This window comes from Botryllus schlosseri, chromosome 12 (genome assembly GCF_051294905.1).
Source record: "Botryllus schlosseri isolate E-star chromosome 12, Bs_hap1, whole genome shotgun sequence".
NCBI classification, from domain to species: domain Eukaryota; kingdom Metazoa; phylum Chordata; class Ascidiacea; order Stolidobranchia; family Styelidae; genus Botryllus; species Botryllus schlosseri.
This window is the reverse complement of record NC_137247.1, coordinates 15,664,634-15,689,314: the sequence shown is the minus strand read 5'-3', so window position 1 is coordinate 15,689,314 and position 24,681 is coordinate 15,664,634. Positions and strand designations below refer to the sequence as shown.

At 41.0% G+C, this 24,681-nt stretch overlaps 2 protein-coding genes and 1 long non-coding RNA gene across 3 annotated transcripts; 2 read left to right on the top strand and 1 right to left on the bottom strand.

Annotated features, from left to right (window-relative positions):
- Window positions 1-10,830, bottom strand: LOC145451722 (uncharacterized). Its single transcript, XM_080329968.1, has 7 exons — window positions 10,696-10,830; window positions 9,290-9,570; window positions 4,470-4,605; window positions 2,567-2,868; window positions 1,487-1,616; window positions 1,130-1,428; window positions 1-277 (listed from the first exon to the last, which is right to left on the bottom strand). The coding sequence occupies exons 1-7, from the start codon at window positions 10,766-10,768 to the stop codon at window positions 146-148; spliced, it is 1,353 nt and encodes a 450-aa protein (XP_080186094.1). The 5' UTR covers window positions 10,769-10,830; the 3' UTR covers window positions 1-145.
- Window positions 5,322-7,090, top strand: LOC145451736 (uncharacterized). Its single transcript, XR_013919015.1, has 2 exons — window positions 5,322-6,364; window positions 6,872-7,090. It is a non-coding gene; the product is annotated as an uncharacterized LOC145451736 (long non-coding RNA).
- Window positions 10,831-18,380: 7,550 nt separating the features above from the next.
- Window positions 18,381-23,177, top strand: LOC145452734 (uncharacterized). The gene is made up of 3 exons (XM_080330890.1): window positions 18,381-18,809; window positions 19,073-20,350; window positions 21,969-23,177. Exons 1-3 carry the CDS (start codon window positions 18,381-18,383, stop codon window positions 22,824-22,826), a joined length of 2,565 nt encoding a protein of 854 aa, XP_080187016.1. The 3' UTR covers window positions 22,827-23,177.
- The last annotated feature ends 1,504 nt before the right edge of the window (window positions 23,178-24,681 follow it).

The window sequence follows — 24,681 nt, the reverse complement described above, 5'->3', positions numbered from 1 at the left end:
TTTCAAACTCAATTGTGTGTATTTATATGCTTTAGTTAAGTTGATATATCATTATACAGCGTGTTATAATGTTTACGATTTCACCATTACAACCAGACAAAAATTAGTGGAGATGCAGCAATAGCAATCATCAGCTGTAGAAGAGCTAAAGTTCAAATTTGAAGCTTGCGTCAAGTCGGAATAAATCGGAGTCATCGTAGCCGTGTAATTTCAAACGATAGCCTTGATGTCGAAGGAAATGTTTACTCAAGTTCGTCGATTCCAGACTGAAATAGCCCTGTAGCATAAAACATATATTTTTGTCAGTGGGTTGGTATCAGTAAAATTATCATACGTTGTCTTGTCCATGGGGCCATGATTGGTTGTGGACTACATGTCCGTATCGAAGTATGCGGCCAAACTTCTACCAGAAAAAAAAACAGTTCTGAACTTACAATATCTAGTAAAAATTTCGTACACTTATGCTAGAAAATGGTGGTATGGGCTTATGGGTTTTCCCGCCCTGAGGGAATTACCCCTACATGTTGTCTGCGAGTACATGGTTGACAATCTCTTCAGTATTAGCTCAGAATATTTAGAGCAGTGGATTCTAACATTATTGCCGTGGCCCAGTTTGCGTTTTATAAGAATTCCTTGACCCCCCATACAGGAGATCTTTGATACATTGAAGAGCCTGTAACGTGGGATGGAAGGTTTCTATTTCAATGCTATACTCATTTGGGGTTGAATTAATTGGAGGTGTAAAGAAGTAATACAAGCACAAAGGTAATGTTTTTATCGACTTAGTGTTCAGTGGTCCACCTCATAATGCTCCCGTGGACCTCAGATTTAAGAAACACTTGTTTAGAGCTTGCTACTAACCTTGTCAATTTGGATGCCTGTATATTTAGATGGTCTATTTCGCAAAATCCACAATCATCTGCATTTATATGTGTTTCTACATGTAGTCTTGATTGAGCTTGCGTTATTTTCTTATGGAATTCATGATGTTTGTCTACTACTCTGGTTATTTACACCAGACCATTTTTTTCATTTTCATTCCGTAGCTGCCGACTTGCAACACGGTTTACTTTTAGGCTTTTTAGAAGACACCACTTACACTGTGTTATAAAAATTGCCATGCGTTTACCTTGAAGAAATGATCCTCCCGAAGATAGAATGTGGCATCCGGCTTATACACAGCAGTCTCTTCGAACGGATCAAGATGTATCAGGAGATTCTTGTGGCGCAGATAGTGACCGGGAAACGATGCCGACGCCAATGAAACGGTCCCTTCCTTGCCGGTTAACCCGGGGCGAACAATGTAAAACATGTCGTCTCCCGAGCCGACGATGTGCGGTAATCCCGAATTGTCCATCCCTATGGTGTGTTGCGCGAAGTTCTTGGAGGAAAATCGGTACGGTCCTTCTCTTCTAATCGAGATTAAATCTGAAATTGCGGCGGTAATGTAAACATCAGCCGAGTCGTTCGAAGAGCGGGAGCATACCGGAATGTTGCATGAAACTGGCGTCTGCCTTGAAGAGCGTCGAACCATCATAGGGATGCAGTTTTAATCTGTACCCTTGGTGACGAATGTAACGGTTGGGATAGTTGTAGGATTCGAAAGACACATAACCCTGAGAACAGACAGTATGTCGATTGACCGTAAAATCAACAAAATATCCGGCGTATACTCACGACATTTCCTAATCATATTTACCAGTTCTACATCATAGGTAGGCATATTCATGCAATCAGAAGTGGTCAGTAACGAAGCACTTCTATTTTGTATAGTAGTCAAGTAGACTTTACCTAGTCAGATAGTCCCTGTATCACTGAAACTTAATATACGTTCGAAAATCAAACTATAATTTGTTGTGTCAATAATCCTTTTTGCTGGTAACTACGATGTTGAGACTTTCGATTAACTGCCAAAGTATACGACTTTCGATAATAGTTACCTTTCTAAAACTACTTACTTTTTCATATCTCCGTTTTCTATTTCAGCTTAAATTATAGTCTTGGTAATCTATACTTCTTCATGTGCTTGAGTATAGGGCTTAGTTCGGATCACAATTGCGACTTCAGATTGCAAACCCAACTTCTAATGCTGCACTTGGAAAACACGATTCATGAGTATATTGTAGATTGGTCCTCTATGCGCAGTTACGTGTAAATCCTTCATAACTTAGGTCTGAACTTCTTCATAATAAGATGTCCAAATCAGCACAAACAGCGAAAAGTTTAGTTGCTGCAATTTGAAACACCATTTGATTCCGACCATCCTATTTACAGGCACAATTTATCAAATTATGAGGTAAAAAATATGTCGTCCTCGCCAAGGTGGGCTACGTGAAGAGGCAAGTTTAACACAGTAATCCTTCCACTAAAACGTATTTAAGCGTAACTCGAATCCTTGAAAAATAATTCCACATCTTCAAATTGAGGACTATCCAGTTACCACAAAAATATAACATATCGTTATAAGAATATTCCTATATAGTGTCAGTTTACTGCCGACATTTGCAAGCTTTGAGCAGGCCACGAAAAATTTCATGTGCTAAGTAAAATTATTCTGTCCATTTACCTGCTTTAGGATCCCTTCTCGCATCCAAAATGAAGCATCATTAAAAAACACGCTTTGTTCTTCGAATGCATCCAGATGAATTAAAAATCCCCTGTGCCGTAAATAGTAGCCAGGGAATTTCTCAGACTCCAATGACACCGTGTCACATTGACTGTTCAAACCAGGAGATACAACTCGGAATCTCTCCGTCAATGATTCAGATGCAATTTGAGGCAAATTCAATGTAGTGAAACCGATGGCCATCGTGGGAAAATTGGCACTAACGAACTCCGCGGGAGAAGTTCTCGTAATCACGGTGTTATCTGAAAAATGCCATGTCATAACAGCATAATCGAAATCTATTTGCATCCAGAAGTTACATGTAATAATTTTATGTCTATCATCACCAGTTTTGCATGATCGACATAATCAATCAAGATCAATGATTCCCAACCCTTTTCTGCTCATCTCCCCCTCATCAAACTTGACACAAATTCTCGCTCCCCCCTCCCACCCACCCAATATTTACGGATGCGAGAAAAAGTAAATATAATCGGGAAATTTATGCACGTCACTCTCATCGCTGATGAATTTACTAGGAAATGCCATTTTATTCGATGTGGTAGGTGTGTGTTTATTGAACAGTTTTCGGCGCTTATCGACTACTCGGTCATTTGAGCCCTGATCATGAATATTGATCGTTCGTATGCCTTTAACTCTTAGTCCGCTTTTCCAAACGACTTCCATTCATCATCGTTCACTCTCTCTTCCATGCGTCCTCGTCAGTATCTGTTACTGTCGATCTTCGAAGTCTCGACTTCACTTATGTCTTATTATGTCTGGGTCTGGAGGTGCTTGGAAAACCGCTTTGTACGTAGAATTCCCGTTGAGTTGACCATTTTTTCGCGTCATATGCTGAATTAGCCTTCTTCACGTGAATGTTTAGACCATGTTGATTAAATATATCTCACAAGACGTTTCAACATTTTCGCCCCCCAGTCGTCCCTTCGGTACTTTCGCCCGCTTGTTTTTCAAAATCGTCACTGGGTTGAAGTGACAAATGACGTATACAGAGCGTAGCGATAACGTATTAACTGTAAATTAAGTATGAGAGAATGGTACTATAGTAACGCAAAAACGTAAAACATCTCCCGTTATTAAGCAGTTTAACTTAAGGCGGCTGGGAAATGTGTCAACTACAAAAGTGCCATGAATATGCCGTGCAGTGAAGCATGGTTGTCAGGGAAAAACATTCCTCGAAGGACATGCTTCGACCGTTCGCCCGCTGAGCGACCGTGCGAGTCCATCAGTTGACGTCTTCCTCATTTATTCCCAATTCGACATTTTTATTGATTGTTATATCGCGGTACCATCTACACCTGGTATATTTACGTATCTCATCCCACACAACTGTTTCACTATACCACTTTGTTAAAGGATCATGCTTTAGGACAGTGGTTGTCGAAGTGAGCACTATAGCCAAAGTGTATTCAATCGAAAACCGTTACTAAAGCCCTCCGCCAATGTTCATTGTTATGCAGCACACCAAATAGTGCAGTGACTGTGCAATGAAACAAAAGCTTTTTGTTCAGGAGTAGGAAGGGATTAGCGGCGTCGATACCCGATTTGGGGGCCATGGGGACGTTGTGTAAAAACGTTTGGGAAACACTGCTCTAGGATATACGTGTGTGATTAGGGATGCAAGAAAATTCGGAAAATCTTCGATCAGCTGATATACAGCCGATTGATGTTCAAATTTTCATCTGAGATTTGTCAGATTTGGATGCCGAGATCATCGAACAAATCACATTCGGATTCAGAGATTAGTGACCACACACACCTGAATATATTTCTGGTACATTCATTTATTCATCGTACATCGAACTATTCCAGTAATAAGTGATATTACGTGCTTCATTCTTACCTTCGGATTCCAAGAAACTAGCGTCTTTTTTGAACAGCTCAGTGGGATTATTTCCTGATGCAGATATTCGCAAAACATAATTTTGATGTCGAACGAAATAACCGGGAAAGTTGTAAGACTCGTACGTGGTATAGCCCTGTATAAATAGATTCCCAGTTATCAATGCCAAACTCAATATTAAACCACCGCAATATGGTTGGTTACTATGCCAGTCATTTTGTTAGATTATTGAGTGATATATTTAATCAGTGCAGAGTGCAAGTGTGCAGTGTGCATAAGCGCAGAGCTTGGGTCCGCATAGGGTACTCCGCACGAAGACGTTAAAATTAGAAATACATGAGTCTACAGTTTTGGAAATGTTGTGCGGCATAGTCGCTTTCAACTAGCCCAGGGCCGGCCAACCCGTGGCCCGCGAGAAGGTTTTGAGTGGCCCGCGCGGTAATTTCCGAAATTGGTAATGTTATAAAAATGAATTGCACAGATCGTGAACTTGCAAAGCCAACCAAAACTTTTATTAGTCTGGAAGCAGCACTTGAGATGTTATGACTAAAATATCAGTTACGACGCATTGGCATTTTCATGAGCCAGTTACACTTTGGTAGATTTTCGTACACTACAATAAAGCAGAATAATTTGCGATAAATTTATCAAAAGTAAATATTTTCTACACACTTCGCGCAACATGTTGTCACTCGATTTCTTGCTTTTAATATTGTTACCCCTTTGTGATAATGAAAGAACGCCTATAATGCATCAGATTGAATCTAACTATATTCTCGATTACGAGGCAAGTGTCGTTCAACATATGCGACCTTGCGTTTGCGCTCGCAGAAAGACCGTCGACTATGAAACCTACACTGTAAAAAATCTGGTAGATTTACTGGGAAATCTCTGTAAATTTTACAACGAATTACCGATCGCAGCCAATAACTGTGCGTAGCTTGTAATTTTACATTTTGATATGTGATATTACCTTAGTTTAGCTGTGAAGTCAAGTTGCCAGAATTTCCTCGCAAAATTACTGACAGTTACTCGTAACTGCAGTTTACAAGGCTATTGGGAAGATTGATTAGCTTCATAATCGCTGCAGCCAATATATACGTGGAAATGAATGTTACTGATATATCATTCTCGTGGTGATTTGACTTGATTCAACCTCGTTCGCGAAACTGGGGTCTGTCGTACGGAAATTGTTGGCCCTAGTACCAATTTCAGTATAGTACATAGTAAGTAGGGTACAAGAAACAACTGACAATCGTAGCTAATGTAGTTACACCATAGCCATTATAATATATTATAAGGCTATATGGCTATACGGCCGTTCTCGCTGGTTACATTCGTTGTTACGGATACGGCTGATAAGTTAGAAAATCAGTTTAGGATGTATAATATTGTTCGGGAAACTAGAAATATCAGCACCGCATGCTCAGTTGACCATTTGCTAATGGCGGACAAGGCGACCTGTAATAGGTTACAATAGGTTACCGTTACGCGTTACTGGTTTTCTGAGATTTGTAGTAAACAGCCAACGCACAACTGTGACATCACAAGGAGCGTCTCGTTTAGTAATTACAGAAAGTAGTGAACAACACTTGGGATAAATATCAATTTGTAAGAAATTAGACGGAAAAGAAAGGAACTATATGTACTGATAAATGTTTCTGTATGAAAGAGAAATAACCTAAGTCAAACATTATAACGTGGCCAGCAAATATTATTGGTGGCATGTCAGCGGATGAATACGACTTATTTCGAAATCGTTCGAGTGTCGTATCGTTATCTGACCATTATTGAGATTTGAGCAAAGGGTGATGGGAAGCTTGTTGTGCTTGAAGAAAGTGGACACGATCGTGGAAGATTCCTAGGAACGCTGAATGGGATACGCATCGTAAAAGGTACAGTACTACATAGTACTTGTTACCGTGAATGTCTGCGACTGTGCAATGTGCACACCACTTTGATTTCATGATTGAAATATTTCATTCTCCGCATTCTCTGTTCTATTTTGGGATACTAGTCGACTTATATAGTGACCTGTGACACCACATACTCCGCCGCGGAGGAGTTGAAACTGTTGGCTTGTTTATGTCATTTTCGGGCCATAGCATAGAGATGTTTTCATCCACTGCTGGATTTGTTTGGCACACATGCCACCTCATATCCAGAGTGGAATTGGTGAGGATGAGGAACCTTTTGCTTCAATACATTGATAAAGTAAGTCATGAATCTCTGCTATATCATGTACAAGGCGGAGCCTTCATCACACAATGTACCAGTACCGGTACTTCAAAACATGTTACCGTGTATTTTTGTTTGCCTATTTGTCTTGGTAGTCTTTATATTGTCATGTCTAGGTTAGGAACTTTGCTTTATATAGCGACTTACTCATGAATTCTTTTTAGTGGAACTGCAAGATACTATAGTTACACAGAAGGAATGAGGAAGATAAAAAGAAACAATTGGAAGTTTCGCCGGTGGTGGAATTAATTCACCTTTTCTTGCGACCGCTCGTGTTACTGCATGTCTCCTAAAGAAGAATTAGACCTCCAGCAGCAATTCTTTTCCATCGATTACCACTTCATCGTGATATCAAGAATGAATATACAGTTTGTTCCAATGTCGTTTTGGGAGTGTGAAGAAAATTTTGCGATATTTTAGCATCGGGTTGCTTTGCGATAGGTATGGGTGTACGTGAATTTACAAGCCGGTATGTATCCTGATTTGCAGGGACAGCATGTAAGTAGGTAGGTAGGTAGGTAGGCGGTCTCGTTCTCAAATGTACAGGAGAACATGTAGATTGGATATACCCGGAGGGGACTGTAACATTACAGTCTGTCGTGTAAAGTGAGATTACCGGACGAGTGTAAGTTGGATTTGCATTGACCAACGGTAATGTTAGATTACCACGAAATGTCTGGCTACCGTGCTTCCAAACATTTCGCGGTAAATCGAGGTTTTTATTTTTTACAGTGTAGGCACAAAACGATTGACGCATGTTAGTCGAAGCTTTCGAAATTGATATGACCAGGTGCTGAATAGTCCAGTCCTGGCATACTGAGCCCAGCGATATACTGCAGGTTCGCAATATAGTCAAGTGACAATATCATTGAGCTATGAACTTCGAAAAATTTTCGCGCTTGACGCGGCTAGTGGTCCGCGCAATATTTCGTTGATCGAATTTGGCCTTTTGCCTGAAAAGGTTGGCCAGCCCTGAACTAGCCCAACAGTCTTTCTGATCCGCTTTTGCGATCCTTGATCAAGATTGGGTATGGTTTACAATCAAGGCCGAAACGTCTTGTTATGATTTCCCTGCCATGTTAAAGACTTTGCTGGTCATCATACCATGCTCGTTATTTCAGAATGACTAAAACGACCTATGGAAATTTTCGAAAACCCCGTGCAGTGGTATAGTGTGGCCTTAAATCCGAACTTAGAGTGCGTCTCGATAGAATTTGGAATCTTTTAGTCGGATTAGCCTTTTGTTTCTAAAACTTTTTCCCATTGCTTACCACTAATTTGTTTTTCACTCCTCGGTCTACCACCTGAAGTACTTATGTTATCTGAATGCGCCGGTATTTGTTGGTTATTCCTGTTAGTACTGTACTGCAACAACAATGGATAACAAGAAAACTTCATTTAATGAGATAATTGCAACTGTTTCTTATGCAGAAGGTCCTCAATCTCGAGTATGGCATTACCCACAGCACTCGTCGCGTACCACCTAAAAAGCTCTTGCGTACACTACGCGTGCCCAGGGACGAAACAGCACTTCTGGGGCGAAGCATGTGCATGTACATTTACCCCCTAATTATGGGGGTGGTTTATTATCCTCAATAGCGGGAAGCGCGAAAATTTTCCATAATTCATGATATCTTCGCCCAATAATATCGGGTGAGTGAGGTGTCTTGGGAAATGTACGGCACGCAATAATTAAACATATTCGGGCGGGCCCGTTGGTATATTGACTTCGTTACATGATGTTATTTCATGAACTCGTGTCTGCTAAGTCAAAAGATATTGAAATCGGTCAAACGTACTAAACTAAAAGACGCATACGGATTTCAGATTCGTAAATTTTCAAATAATGTTTCTCTGCGGCATTGCATTTGTCTTATGGGGTTCAGATTGCCAGGACAAAAACATTCGGCGCCAGTCGTTTATGTGCCTATGGACAAATGAACATAAATGTATACGTATATATATCGAAGTTTTCGGTCAGCATTAGGGCTGTCCTTTTCGGTCAAGGTTTACTCGCTGCCGATCGTTCTGCCACACTTCTCAGACACGCATGTGACATGGCCTAAAACTTCATATGTCTTGGTGAGTCGTGGTGCGGTAATCACCGACGCCGAAATATCCATTTCTATCATTATAAATCATGCGTAGTTTTCCAGGAGGGAAGAGTACCCTATAATCAAGATATTTGGCAACATGAAATCGCGCAGTCAAGGTCCTGAGCGTACCACAGTTTGAAAACCACTGGATTAGAGGTATGTTTCTAAAAAGCGGGATCAGAGTTTTCTCGGAAAATTTACCGAACCCAGTGTCATACGTTATAAAAAATGGCAACAACGGCAGAGTGGTAGAAATTGCACGGAAATCAAGTCAGAGATTTTGACATTACCCTTTCATTTTACCCAATAATCGACTTTATCGCATCTTCAAAGTATAAAAACCGTTGTTTTACGTAGATAATTGATCAACTGATTCTGTTACATGTCAGAATACGATTAGGGAAGACTGTGACTCCATATTCGCTTTCCAGTATTATTGCTCACTGAGCGTAGACGTCGTGTGTATGTATAAATTAACCAACTTACCCCAAAATACCTCCCGTGGCGTGGATAAAATGTTGCATCCTTTTTAAACAACAGATGATTTCCTTCGGTAAAGGTATCGAGATGCAAGATATAACCCCTGTGTCTCAAATATCGGCCCGGGTATCGGACAGACTCGAACGACACTGTTAACGGAATGCCCATTAATCCCGGAGACACGATGCGGAACGACTCTTCCGTGGTTGTAATGCTGACAAGGCCATCAGCGTTGAATCCAATATTGAAACTAGGAAAGTTGTAAGACAGCAGCCGACGATGATTTCCTGTAATAATGATCAGTAAATAGCACAAAACTGCGATTTTATCATAGCTATACTTACGATTGTCGAAATGTATGTCAAGAAACAGCGATTGTGGTTTTGAGACACAATGAAGTAGGTATTTTAACCCTAGCCAAATTCAGCTTCGTCCCGATTTACCCCCATCCGAATTTAAAGGATGCATTTCGTGTTCTAGGCTTGAATTGCATAATTCACAGGAGGGTGGTGAAAGCGTCTATGGTGGTGAACGCGCCGTGATCACGAAAAACGATACATTCTTAAAACATATAACCAATGCGATTGTCGCAGATCTACTCCAAAAATACGCTGTCATTTCTAATCTCTATCGAGGATTTCGCAATTTTGTATTCGCACCTAATGATCCTCGCCAGATCAAGCACTTACGGCGTATGATCACCGTCGGTGTACAAACGCTGTGTTTCGAAACTGCTTTGCGCAATGCGCATTGAATGGTGTAGCCAACATGGCTGAAAAATTAGATTTGCATCAAAATAACTTTTTGGACGTATACTTCCAATTTATATGAGCAGTGGTGTTTTGTCACAACACATAATTGTTGCCAGAAACAAAATGCTCCACCTCCAACAACTCTGTTTCAATTCATTTGTATGACACAACTCATGTGTTTATGTGGCCGACATATTAATATCAACTTAATTGACTTATCCTTATCAGAAGCAAAAGGGACCTTTATGTGCAATCTAATTCAGATAAATTTATCAATCATTTATACTACAAATACCTGTCTTCACGGTTCGGTGAGTTTATTGTACCATCGCAACGTAAACCGAGTAAACTAAAACATAACATATCAACTACAACAACAACGCATCGTGACGTGTACGAAGGCAGTAGCATTCATTTATAATGCTTCAGTATCACGGGGCAAAAGCAAAATAATCATGGCCTCATTGCTAAAAATCAGGACACACTTGTCGAAAGTGAAGACTAAAATAAGGACACAAATCAAAATCAGAACAAATCTGAGAAATCGGGACATTGTAGTTTTATCAGACATCGCCCTTCTAAACCAGGACAAATCTGAGAAATCAGGACGGTTCGCAACACTATCTCTATATCTCTAATGCCGTGAAAAAAGCAGCATACCTGATCCTTCTGACAGAACGGTAATTATCAGCATGATAAATGTAATCCACTCCTTCCTCCCCGCTATCGACATGGTTGCCTATGGCTTGTAAATAAAGGTCTGCAAGTAACAGTTTTCACTCTCAATATTGGGTAGCCGGTACTGTTTAATCGTTGGTGAAAAATTTGAATGAAAGGTTCGAGAAACTTAAGCAGGCCTACTTAGTGCTTAATAACAGTATCACAGTCGTTAGCTAAGTAACTTACCTGCCTGAATTCGTATTTATCTGTCTGGAGTCTAGACCAACCCGCTTAATCTGAAGCTTTATATAGCTTTCGTGCATTCGCTCTGTGAAGCGGAGTGTTCGCATTACTGTTTCGACATACATCGCTGGTCAGGCAGCAAATTTGACGAAATTACCCATTGCCTCGAACGGGCGACAATGATGTAGGCCAGTGAAAATAACATAATTATCTTAAACGGGAGATAACAAGATGTTTCAAGACCTTAATCGAGCGTGGTTATGCGGATTAATAGTGATTATTGCGTTACTCATATATTACTTGTGGTTTCGGTGGATTATTGTGTACAGTGTGTAATTGCGTACAGTCATACACTCGAGAGTCTGTCATGACCTGTGTCATGGCGATTCCGACGTATTTCCTTCGACTAATTCAGGGATGGGCAATCTTTATGCTATTCACGGCCGCATTTCGATTAGTTATGTAGACTACGGCCGCATTCCTGTGGATAAGCCGTAATCAACTAACTGGGCGTCAAATAGCCTACCCATATTAAACTCAACATGTCCATTTCCGCTGAACTCTGGACTAATCTACTTTCTGGTAAGGGCTTACTATATACACATAGGAATCGCGAGTGGCCATGTTTTGAACAATAACTAGGAAACATTGTGGTCGCGCAAAGCGCGAAAATTTTTTCAGATTCACAAATGCATTTCGTCATTAGTGTTAGTATATTCACATATTGCAATCAAATATTTATCCTTTATCAGCCCATGTGATCAGATTCACTGGTGAAGTTGATGGAGGTAGTATCTTCGGGAATTTAGGGCAAGTTGCACACTATGTTATTATAATACTTACTATAGTTACTATAATAGTTACTATAGTTACTTTGTTGCCTGCTATTATTTTTTGACATCCCAGCATCAGGATTGTCGGTAGGCTACAGCGGAAATACATTGGAATCGCCTAACCCAGTGGTTCCAAACCTTTTTGGATGTCCGGACCGCATTTTAAACTTCTGAGTACGAATGGAGACGCATGAAAACACTGGAGTATAGGCTACTTATAACGAAAACATAAAGGTAGCTAGCCTACCTCTGCTCTCGCCATCCAGCTAATTCAAAACCATGCACATATTGCACATGGACTCCTATAAATTCTATATCGGTTATTATGGCATTGATACAAGCAAATTGGCGAGTACTATTATGCCGTGATGTGATAGCTCTTCCCAAATTCTTGCACGTAATGCACACATTTGCGCTGAGCAATGTTTGAGTTATTGCAAGTTCTACTTAAGCCTTTATTTTGGTGTTAGTAAAATTGTGTCGAACTTTACTCTTCACAGAGAGGATATATAAAGGTCTATGACCCGCAAAACTCAAGATACATCGTTGTCCGACGGGTATATCCATCCATGCGTTTGACACCAGTCTGCAAGAATTCTCATTCCCAGTTTTCAGAAGCGGCCTTGGGCGGCTTTAGACGTAACTAATATCCTTCATTTTAGCGGTCATATACAGAAATCGTGTATAGATATTCATAGAAACAAACAGCAACTGTCATCTATTATAGTTTTGTGGCATATTTAGAGGCCAATCAGAGCCGCAAGAAGGCTTGCTTGGAGCCGCATGTGGATCTGAGAGCCGCAGTTGGACTAAATCACTGGCCTAAACGTACTAGAAACAAATTTCTTTCGTGACACGCACACTATTCCAAGTTGGTATGTCTATATGGGGCGCATCATTTTTATCTGCTCTTCACCTCTGTACTGCTGTGGGGCTCAGATTGCAAAGAGCGGCCGCATTAAATCGCACGCAGCGCGAAGAAAATTTCAAGATTATTTAAAATTAAATTAATCAAAAATTCAATTGGCCTGTCGACGGCCGCCAACACATACTAATTAAATTACGTGTCACGGCCGCACAAATGTCCGTCTACGGCCGCAGGTTGCCCACCCCTGTACTAATTGATGTTGTTGGAAACTTCATTTATTGGTTTATGTCTTTATGATATGATATTTCCATTGTATTTAACGTAAGATATTAATAATTTATATTCCCCGTATCATCGTATTCTGGAGCCGGAGTCGGAATAGAATCGGAGTGAATTTTTTGATTGGCATGTCAATGGTAAGTAGTTTCTACTGAAAACGTATTGGTCAGAGCGTGAGGTTACCGAAATATGGAATCATGAAAAGGAATGTCGGCCTGTAACCATTGACGTCGAAAATCACGGTGAATACCATAAATAACAACCGACATATATATACTTCGCATTCCGAGACACGCCACATCATTTTCATTGCTTGTGTTTTTATTAGGGATGGTGCGAAGTGAACGCGCAGTGCACGTTCGCATTATCTGTGTGAACCTCAGAAATTTAGAGGTTCACGTTCACAAACGAACCTTGGTAGGTTCTGCACTGTGAACTTTTTTCATATATTACAATTTTCACGTCAATATGACATCTTTGGTTGAAATTTACTGCATTTCAACTGCGGGCCATGCACTCTATGCATGGCGTTGTCAGCATAAAAAATCAACACTAAACGAGCATGAACTTTGACAATCTCCAAAAATATACTTGCTTTGTTACAAAAGTTGGCTCGAAATACCGAGCTTTCCGTTTGTGAATATTTAGTGACTCATTGCTGTTGCTTATCCGCAATCACACAGCATCAAGAGCGAAATACGATGCATTGTAGGTGTATAGTCTGCGAATGATACTTATTCAACCAATCAGTGAAATTTACATCGTTGTCTGATGTAAAAAAGCTAGCAAGCGTATATACGGGGTCCATCTCGATTTTATATGTTTATTGTATCAGAAAATTCAAATCCGTCGGATTGGAGGGTGCTTGCTACTGCTTGCGACTCCGCTCACGAGCTATTATTATTACGTCATTGACGAATTATGCTGCGTGCGTATAGCCAGAGATGAGCGGATTTGAAATTTCTATGTCCTAATCCAATCCAAATCCGAACCTTCAAATCCAAATCCTAATCCATAACTTTTTCATATTCAAGTCCATGTCCAATCCTAATCCGATTCCAACAGGAAATTCATTAAAAAAAATAATTTATGCAATGGAGGGATTCGAAAATTTTCTTTCACAACCAACAATTCACTTGATTCAAGATAACCTAGTAACCATAAGTACATTAAGTACTGATCTGAATAAAGTTTGTCGCCATTCGCCACACAACATTTCAATCTCCCTGAAAATAGGTAAATCCAATCCAAATCCTAATCCGTTCTGAAAAAAATGTCTCATCCAAATCCAATCCAAATCCGACAAAATTTCACAAATCCTGTTTTTTCAAAACCTAATCCTAATCCATGCTCATCTGGCGTATACTATACGTACGGCACGGGTAAAGTATTAAGCCTATGTCATTATGAACAGTTTTCTCAATTAACGCGAAAATACATAAGTTATTTCCTAGGAGGCCACGGATCACTATATGAGTATGTCTGTCCATTTTTTCATCAACGTGGTTGATAAACAATTTTTATACTATCGCGTCTCTTCAGAATCTTCTGATAAAGTATCACTGGTTTATGATTTAGGCTTCAACGATACAACAAATTATTATTCATTGTCTACAGTTCACATATCACGAGTGAACAGAATTTAATAGATGGGTAAGATCAATTGATATTAGTTTAATTCGTCCTCTAAACTACTAAATTAAAATAAACGATTACATTCTGTGAGTAGATATATAGGAATTACGGAGGCCTAAAAGTCACATTCATGTTAACGGTATCACAAACGCAATAGCGCAGTTTATTATTTTACAAAATTACATATAGGCCAACTGTAATGTAGATCACAGGCGCGCCCGCAAAGAATGATAACATAAGTTGATATAATGACAGCGTATATTTGCTTATCGTGATATTGCTAACATGATTATTACCACATCTACTTGGAAATTTTTCTTGTGGTTACGGACTAATGAAACACTGAAACGTTGAGTAAGACACGCGACGATGAGTCATGATTTAGATTTTAGAATGCTTCATTCTATAATTAATGTTTATGAAACGAATGTGTTCTATGTTGAACTGTAATCCAATTAAATTTATTAACTTTCGACAAACAGCCTGGGATCATACTGATAAACAAATATTCCGTATCGATACTGTGCAGTGTAAGTGACTGACCTATGCGTGAGGGCGTGACCGCTTTCGAAACGTCTAAATTGCAATATTGCCCACTTCATAATTTCAGATCTTGTCCGTCGTGAGCTTACTTCATCTTTCCGAGTCTCGTAATTATTTAATGACGAAACATATAGCCCATCCTATGATTCGAAAATTATACGAAGGGTATTGTTACGTATGCTGGACCGCCACCTGATATCGAGTATGTATATCGGAAGCTGCAACGACGTGTTGTGATCATGATGCGGTAACAAATCATCAATTAAAAACATATTTCATATCACGCTTTAAATATCTTTTCCAAGACAGGATATATCTTTCAATACTTCAATATTTCATCCGGGAAATCTATATAAGTATTCTCGTACGAATGGATACGAAGATGACCGGAAATGTATGGAAAAGCCAGCAATTTTAGCTAGTAATCTATACGTCGTGGATACATTAGGCCCGCTAACAGGACAGAGTCATTTTGGAATAGTATCACAATTCACAAGACGGCTTACGCCAAAGTTTAAATGCGATCGGTGTTGCATGGGAATGGGCAATTCGCGTTGCAGCTCAGCTCGCGATCGGGCTTAGGGATTATGCTACAACAGTTGTAAGAGACAGAAATACTCATCCCCTCAATGGCCATTGGCCAAGCGCACGCTGTGCATTTTTGTGGGAACAAGAGCTCCTTCGGCTTGAGGAAGCGGTTACAAATAGAGTCCGACCGATATTGGGTTTTGGAGCCGATACCGATAAAACCGATATCCAGTACCTTCACCGATAACCCCGATGTATTTGGCCGATATTCAAAAGATATGTAATCTAGCTCAAGGCACAAATTTAACACCTCCATCAGAGTATTTATTTGAACAACTTTGCAGCCATTGCTATGCCTTAACATAAAATAAATGATCTGAGGGCTACAAAAATATATCAATATCAATAGCCCCAGTCTAGCAGTTGCAGATTACAGCTCACGAAGCATAATTTCTCGTCACTTTCTCACTGTCTGTGGTCTTATGATGTATATAGTACTAAACACAGTGAACAGTCTTACATTTGGTACCGTAGTTGGTGGCACAGCAATAATTGGAAATCTTTCTTCATAGTTTCACCATTACAGGAGATCCTTCTCTTCTTTCCTTCAATGGTTCCACCAAATACTAATATTCTCCCGGTAGTGCACCTGGAGCCTTCAGCACATCTTTACCAACTAGCTGAAGAGAATGTGCAAAACAACTCATATTGTTCACGTCTGTTCCACCCCATCCATCCCCTTGACCATGATCAGCATTTCAATAATAAATTGATCAATCTTTTACGCTCTTTTGTCAGAATTGGCCCATGTCATCATGGAGTCAAAAATATTCGCATTTTCTTGCACTCTATGCCCGCATATTCCTTATCATGGTGGCCCCCAGTCTGACTCTATCCATGGTATTTTTCGCTTTGTTACTACAGAGCTTTGTGTAACCGCTCGGATCCGGAAGCTGGGTGATCTCCGGTTAGGAGAGCACGCCGGCGGGAAAATGAGGAACTAGGATTATTCGTTTTCTGCTGCGCTGGCTTTTGCGAAATACATACTGTGAGTTCGCATTCGGTGGAGCCTCTCATTTCAGTCTCGAACCTGAAAGACAGTGGCATCATCTTCTGTGAGGTATATAGATTATTAGAGGAACAAAATACAGAACGGCCACAATGGCGAGCACGCCAGGACTTGACTCTGAAGATGAGAGAGATGAACCGTTTGCAGTAGGCGGCGAGAACAAAGAAATTGATACCGGTACTATATTATTGAGAACTTTTGCAAAGGTCCAAAATGATGCAGAGAGTTCAAGAATCGTAGCAGTTGAATCGGGGAAAGAGGTGAAGATTCTGCGCCAGGAAATGAACACTTTGCTCGAAAATCAGAATCAGGTGTGCAGTCAAAGCCAGCACATGAGCCATGAATTGCATGTTCTGCGTGAAGAGAACAAGGAATTGCGCCAGGAATTGCGTATTATGCATAGAAATCAAGAGGAATTCCGTGATGAAATGAACGCTCTACATCAGTGGTTCTTAACCTTTTTCCCTCCAGCGCCCCCTTTCAAAAATTATCGTGCTCCAGCGCCCCCGCCTCATATTGTAAGGACCGTAATAAAGACAATAGGTCAGAGGGAGGGCCGTAACAGCACTTCGTCAGTCCCTCTAAACAAATGATTATCTTGGTCACCGATAGTGTGATAAACCAAACTCGTGAGGGCTTCGCCCCCAAAAACCCCGTCGCGTGATTTTGATGGTCAGCAAAGTTTATGTGACCTGGTCGCCCTAGGAGCCAAAATTTTCTATAATGCATGAAGGAAATAGGTTGTAATTGCATAATGCATATATATGTCACTATAAATTATAATAACCCAGAACATTTATGAAAACATATGTAGCAAATTGGTCGTATTTTACATGTTTTCTATGATGGTAATTTGTTCTTAATACTCCTTAAGGATATGCCCTACTACCACATCATCTACTACGAAGCCAATTTTCTTCAGCGCCCCCTTATCGCCCCCTGAGCCCAGCGCCCCCCATATCGCCCCCTGAGCATTTTCGCCCCCTTCAAAATCGCCAGCGCCCCTTGGGGGGCGCTGGTGGCAAGGTTAAGAACCACTGCTCTACATGGACAGAGCCAGCAAATTTTGGACTTGTTGAATGCTCATATCACTGGAAAGAAAGAAATTATGATGAACACTGAACATGAGTCGGTCGATTCAACTTCCTTGTGTGCTCCGAAACCAGAAAATGATGTGCGGGTGGAACAGAAGATATCATCAAAGCAGCAAGCGTATGCAGCATCCGGTACGGTACCCGAGTTAAGCAATATTGGGAAGTCTGCTTGGGCAAGCACCCCTCCTCAGGTTCGTTTAGGGCTTGATCGAAGTGGTTTGGCTGTTCATTCGATCGGTGTGACCTCACCGAGACACTTCAGTAGTGATGGCAAAGAACCTTTTGACGATTACTTGCAACATTTCAAGGCCATGGTATTACTACATGATTGGGATAGAGGCATCGCTGCATTGCAATTAGAAGTATGTCTCGAAGGCCATGCTCAAAAATTGGCTTTAGAACTACAAGAAGAAGATCGTCGCGATTATGATAAGTTGGTGTCGCATCTGAAGAAACGATTGGGTAAATCAACCCATGAGAAGGACTATGTTCGTGAATTTTATGCTCGGGAGAAAAACCTTCAGGAGTCTCCTGCTGATTTCGCTATCGCACTACAGAAGTTGGCGAGGAAGGCGTTTCCTGGGCGTGACCAAATGGAAGTCGAGAGCTTGACTAAAAGACAATTTGCTACGGGCTATGGAGATGCAAGCGTTGCCTTGGCCTTGTCGATTGAAAACAAAGAAGCCTCGCTATGGGACCTGGTTGACCGAGCAACAGATGTATTGGATGTTCTTAAAACTACAAAGTCCTCAGTGCTACGTAAACCCATGATTGCCCCGATTGCGACAGGCAAGACATGCAGTGACGGTTGTACTTCTGGTGGAAAACCTGAGTTTACAAAGATGGTAGCCGACTTGGAAAATGAAATGAGGCAACTGAAGAATATGTTTTCAAAGGAGATGGAGGAATTGAAATTTTCTGCAGCGCGTAGGCAAGACAGCTATGGTCACAGAAGACGGTTCCAAGGGAATTGTAACCATTGTGGAATGTATGGTCACTCCGCAAAGTTCTGCCGTGTGCCTGTATGTGCTCGATGTAGGGAAAATGGACACTGGGAGGATGAATGCAGGGAACTACTTCCAAACGATAATATGAATGACGGGATTGGTCAAAGGAACACCTCTACCGAACAACTTACTGCTTCGAAGGATTTTTTAGAGAGACGATAGGTGACCAACAATTGGCACCTGACTGGTATGCCCCCGACTTGGAGAAGTTGATTTGTGCGCTTGATTTAAAGGTAAACTGGTATGCGAGTATCGGTGTTGATGGTTATTTTTTCCAGTTTTTGATTGATAGTGGTAGTCCCGAAACGTTTATTAGCGTCGAACTTTTTGATATTTTGGGTTATTCTTGGAATATGTTGGAGCCCATTACGAGGGACTTTACTGTGGCAAATGGCTACAAGCTAGACGTTGTTGGTAGATTGTGCTTAAAACTTTGTATTAATGATGTGTGTAAAGAAATGGCTGTTAACGTTGCTAAACTTGGCACTCCTGTTGGTATTTTGGGCCTTGATGCTCTTCGTGATTTTGATGTAGTATTGTACGCGAGAGACGAGTGTATAAGTGTTGCTGGCAAAATGGTGCCCATCGTTAAGCCCAATCGAAAGATTGTATGTTGTCGTATTAGTACCCAACAATCATACGTGATACCGAAAAGGAGTGAGAAGTTGATTTGGGGCAGCATTTCTTGTCCTTGGACTGAAAATGACTGTAATGTGACAGCTGTGGTTGACCCAGTTGGCTCTTTTGTTTCTGAATTTGGTGCTCGAGGTGTGTTTCTTCATTCTGGTATTGTGAACCCAGATTGCGCAAAAGTGCCATTGTTATTGGCGAACTTATCGGAAGAGGATGTTGTTATTCCTGACTCCTGCTTGATTGGCTTGATGCGTCCAGATGATAGTGGTTCTGTGCAAATTGTCTATTCAATTACTGGCGATGAGGAAATTATGAAAAACGTGAATGAAGAATCCATACCTACAGAGGTTTTCGAGGAAAGTTCTGGTGGAGTACTTACACCGTTACCTGGGTCATTGCAGGCCATGCTTGATGATATTGAGGATATAACTGTCGATCATAGGGTAAAAGTTGAAGACCTGTTACGTGAGTTTCAAGATGTATTTACGGTACCAGGTGGAAGGCTTGGTCGAACTGATGCCATTAAGCACCGCATCCAGACTACTAAATTGGAACCTGTGAAAATACCTCCTCGTAGGCTTGGCTGGGCAAAGTGGGACGCCGCAAACAAAGAAATTGACAAATTGCTTGAACAAGATGTGATTGAAGAATCGAATTCTCCTTATAATGCCTCATTGATTTTGATACCCAAGAAGGATGGTGTTTCACATCGTCTCGTTTTGGACTACCGCCAATTGAACTCTGTTACTGTAAAGGATGCTTACAGCCTTCCCAGGATTGACGATATACTGGATTCGTTGGGTGGAGCATCTTGGTTCAGTTGCTTAGACTTGGATAGTGGATTTTTTCAAGTGGAAATAGAGGAAGCAGATCGCCATAAAACCGCGTTTTCCTTGCCAGGTCGGAATCACTATCAATTCAAAGTTCTGCCTATGGGTATGTCTAATTCTCCGGCCCTTTTCGAACGCTTGATGGAGAATATTCTCCGAGACGTTTTGTGGAAAACTACACTTGTTTTTGTGGACGATGTGATGGTTTATAGTAATGATTTTGATCGTGAATTGGAAAATCTCCGTGGCGTCTTTTCACGGATACGTCGTGCTGGGATGAAGTTCAAGCCGAAGAAATGTAAACTGTTTCGTCGCCAAGTCGAATACTTGGGACATGTTATATCAGCTGATGGTGTAAAGTGCGACGAAAATAAGACCGCTGTGGTACGACACTGGCCGGTCCCTACAAAACTGAAGGAGTTGCAAAGCTTCCTTGGGACCGCAACATATTATCGTAAATTTGTTCCTTCATTCGCTTCTATTGCCAGTCCATTGACGGACCTGATGAGAAAAGGTGTGAAGTTCACCTGGACGGACAAATGTCAGACTGCTTTTGATGAGTTGACAAAAGTCCTTACCTCGACTCCGATTTTATCATATCCTCAACGGGATGGTGGTACGTTTATTTTGGACACTGATTGTAGCGGGTTTGCTGCCGGAGCCGTGTTGTCTCAATTGCAAGATGGTGAAGAGAAAGTGATTGGATATGCCAGTAAAGCGTTAAACAAGGAGCAGAAGAACTATTGCGCTACATACAGAGAGCTATTCGCTGTTCGGTGGGCGATGGAACATTTTCGCCACTATCTATGGGGGAGGAAATTTGTGTTACGTACTGACCATTCCTCGTTGCGTTGGCTTCTAAATTTCAAAGATCCTAGCGGAGTGGTTGCTCGATGGATAACGTACCTCAGCAGCTTTGATTATGACGTTGAGCATAGAGAAGGAAAGAAGCATGGGAATGCTGATGGCTTGTCTCGGCGTTACAGAAGGAAGTGTAGCCGTACAGAATGCCTCAACTGTAATGAACTTGATTCTGTTTGTCATGCAATTGTTGCTCTCATGATTGCCCCGCGCCCCCTGTGTTACAAACTCGGTTGATCGTCCAGCGCCGAACTGGTTGCATACTTTGTCAAATGAAGAGTTGCGGAATTTGCAGATGTCCGACTCGGATATTGGGGCGGTAATATCGTTAAAGGAATCCGCTAGTGGTAAACCTTCTTCTGAAGAGTTGCTATTGCATTCTCACATGGTCAGAGTCTTGTGCTCTCATTGGAAGTTTTTATCTTTGCGTAATGGTGTTTTGTATCGTGAATATTTGCAAGTCAATCCCGGCTGTGATTCAACTTTTCAAATTGTTATGCCCATGTCGTTGCGTAGGAAACTATTTACCGAATATCATACCTTGCGAACAGGTGGCCATTTGGGGCGGGACAAAACTTACGCTAAATTGAGAGATCGCTTTTATTGGCCTGGCATGAAACAAGATGTCAGTAATTGGGTAAAATTTTGCAAACCTTGCACATCAAGTAAAACTGGACATGGGAAAAAGCGCGCCAAATTGGTAAAGATGTTTTGCTCTGAACCCTTGGATAGGATTTCTCTTGATTTTGTGGGTCCTATGCCATATACTGAACTGGGCAATAAATACTTGATGGTGGTTACTGATTATTTTAGTAAGTGGGTAGAAGCGTACCCAATGAAGGACCTTTAGGCTGCATCAGCAGCCGATATTCTTGTAACAGAATTTTTTCGTAAGTTTGGCGCACCGACTATTATACACACTGATCAAGGAGTGCAATTTGAATCCACGTTATTTCAAGAGATGTGTGAATTGTATGAAATTTTCAAGACTAGAACTACTACTTTTCGACCCCAATCTGACGGGTTAACCGAGCGAAATAATAGGTCCATTTTGCAGATGTTGACCAGTTATGTGAATGAGAGTAGATCTGATTGGGATGTTCATTTGCCATATTTACTGCAAGCTTATCGTTCAAGTGTTCATGATTCCACTGGGTACACTCCGAATAAGTTATTCCTTGGTCGTGAAGTTTCCTTGCCGAGTGATATTGTTTATGGTGGACCTCCGAAATGTACGCCGCGCAAATGTTACACTGACTATGTTGAATGGTTTTCTGCGGCCAGTGTTGATGCGTTTAAATTTGCACGTGAGAAATTGCGTAGATCTGCTGTGAAACAGAAAACATATTTCAATCGTTATGTTGAATCGCACGAATTTGAAGTTGGCTCTTACGTTTGGTTTTATTACCCGCCTAAACATAGGAAATTGTCCTCTGGCTGGAATGGTCCCTGGAGAGTTGTCGAGAAATTGGAAAATATTGTGTATCGTATTCAAAATGTTGACACCAGCAAATTTCGCATAACCCATGTTGATAATCTCCATCCTTATATTGTTGAGGGTGAAGAGGACTTACCCAGTCAGTCACCCGCAGAGTCCTTAAATTCTGAAACTGTTGTCATACCTTCAAACTGTGAAATAAATGTCATGCCCAGGCGTAATCGTATTCGACCTGCATATTTAAACGACTATGTAACTGACTTCAATTGATCTTGCTACTTCATGTGATTGTTTTTTTTTGTACGTATTGCCATTTTTATTTATTTTTGCACGGCCTTGCCGCTTGTGAGTGATCTTTTTCCTCCTAGCTCACTCAATTAGGGAGTGGGGAGGTGTAACCGCTCGGATCCGGAAGCTGGGTGATCTCCGGTTAGGAGAGCACGCCGGCGGGAAAATGAGGAACTAGGATTATTCGTTTTCTGCTGCGCTGGCTTTTGCGAAATACATACTGTGAGTTCGCATTCGGTGGAACCTCTCATTTCAGTCTCGAACCTGAAAGACAGTGGCATCATCTTCTGTGAGGTATATAGATTATTAGAGGAACAAAAGACAGAACGGCCACATTTGGCTTGTGAGAGAGAGAGAGAGTCTTTATTTTTCATCAAACCAAAATACATAACACACGGCAGTGGTGGTGGTACAGAAAATATGCATGCACAGTATTCGGTATTAGATAGGAATGATCGATAAGACCGTGAGGGTCATCTAGTCTGATCACACCAGCATCAAACAGGTACACTTGACTCTAAACAGTCTGGCTGTAAAAAAAAGTTACAGTAGTTAAAAAAATAAAATAGAAGAAAAATTAAACGATGGTAGCAAATGATCAATGAAGCAATGTCTGGGCGAGGTAGGGCAACAGTGTTAGTGTAACGATAAGAGGTGATCAAGTAGGGCTTTTTTGAATCTATCATAAGGCAATTCACGGATATGTGGCGGTAATGCATTCCAAATGATAGGTCCCGAGTAGTCGATAGATCTCTTAGTTAGGTTGCTATTGGGTGGGGGTAAGTAGATATTCCCCTTTGACGAGGATCTCGTGTAATGGGAATGGACATTTTTAGCAGGTATGAAAAAGTCATCAAACACAGGAGGCAGACTATTGGAAAAATATTTGTGAACAACTTTTGATACTTCGAAGCGATATAGCTCATCAACTCGCAAAATTCGATGCTTACGGTAGTAAGGCGATAAATTGGTACGTAAAGGTACAGATGAGATCAGCCGTATCGCACGGTTTTGCAGGGTTCGAATTCTGCGCAGAAATGTTTTGCCTGCACTTCCCCATACTACGATTCCATATTGCAGGTGAGAGTGGAAAAGAGAAAAATATATGGTTCGTAGTATTGATCTGGAAACCAAAGATTGCAGACGGGTCATAATTCCCACACACCGAGCTTCTTAGTTCTTACACAGATATCACCAGCACTATCTACAGAAAAATGTTTCCACGCGACGCTTTTCTCTGTCCTGGTTGAATGGAGTTCTCAGATCTCTAATCGATAGAAATCTTCGACAGACAACTATCCATTCACTCGATGTCTGCTCTCTGTCAGAGAAGAGCGAATTTGAAATGTCTATGTCCTAATCCAATCCAAATCCGAAGCTTCAAATCTTAATCCTTAACAATTTTAATCCAGAAATTTTGTATATTCCAATCCTAATCCTAATCTGATTCTATCTTGGAATTCCATTCAGAAAGCAAATATCTTAGTTTATAATTCTGTTAATATAAATAAGACGCTTAATGAGTACCAAAATACATTCGCTGCAGGACATCAATCATTCGAAAATCGGTAAGTCCACTCCTAATCCTAATCCATTCATAAGAAATCTCAAATCCTAATCCAATCCAAATCCGCCAAAATTTCCCAAATCCGGTTTTCCTAAATCCTAATCCTAATCCATGCTAATCTCTGCTCCTGATCTCTGGTGTTTGATCACCGCAGGGGATTCCCACTAAAGTCACTGCTGTTGCCTAACGTTGAAAGTATATTTTCTCATAGGCTTACTGGCCTGTCGCCCTGTATGATACTTCGCCATTTATTTTTATAAGTTACCGACA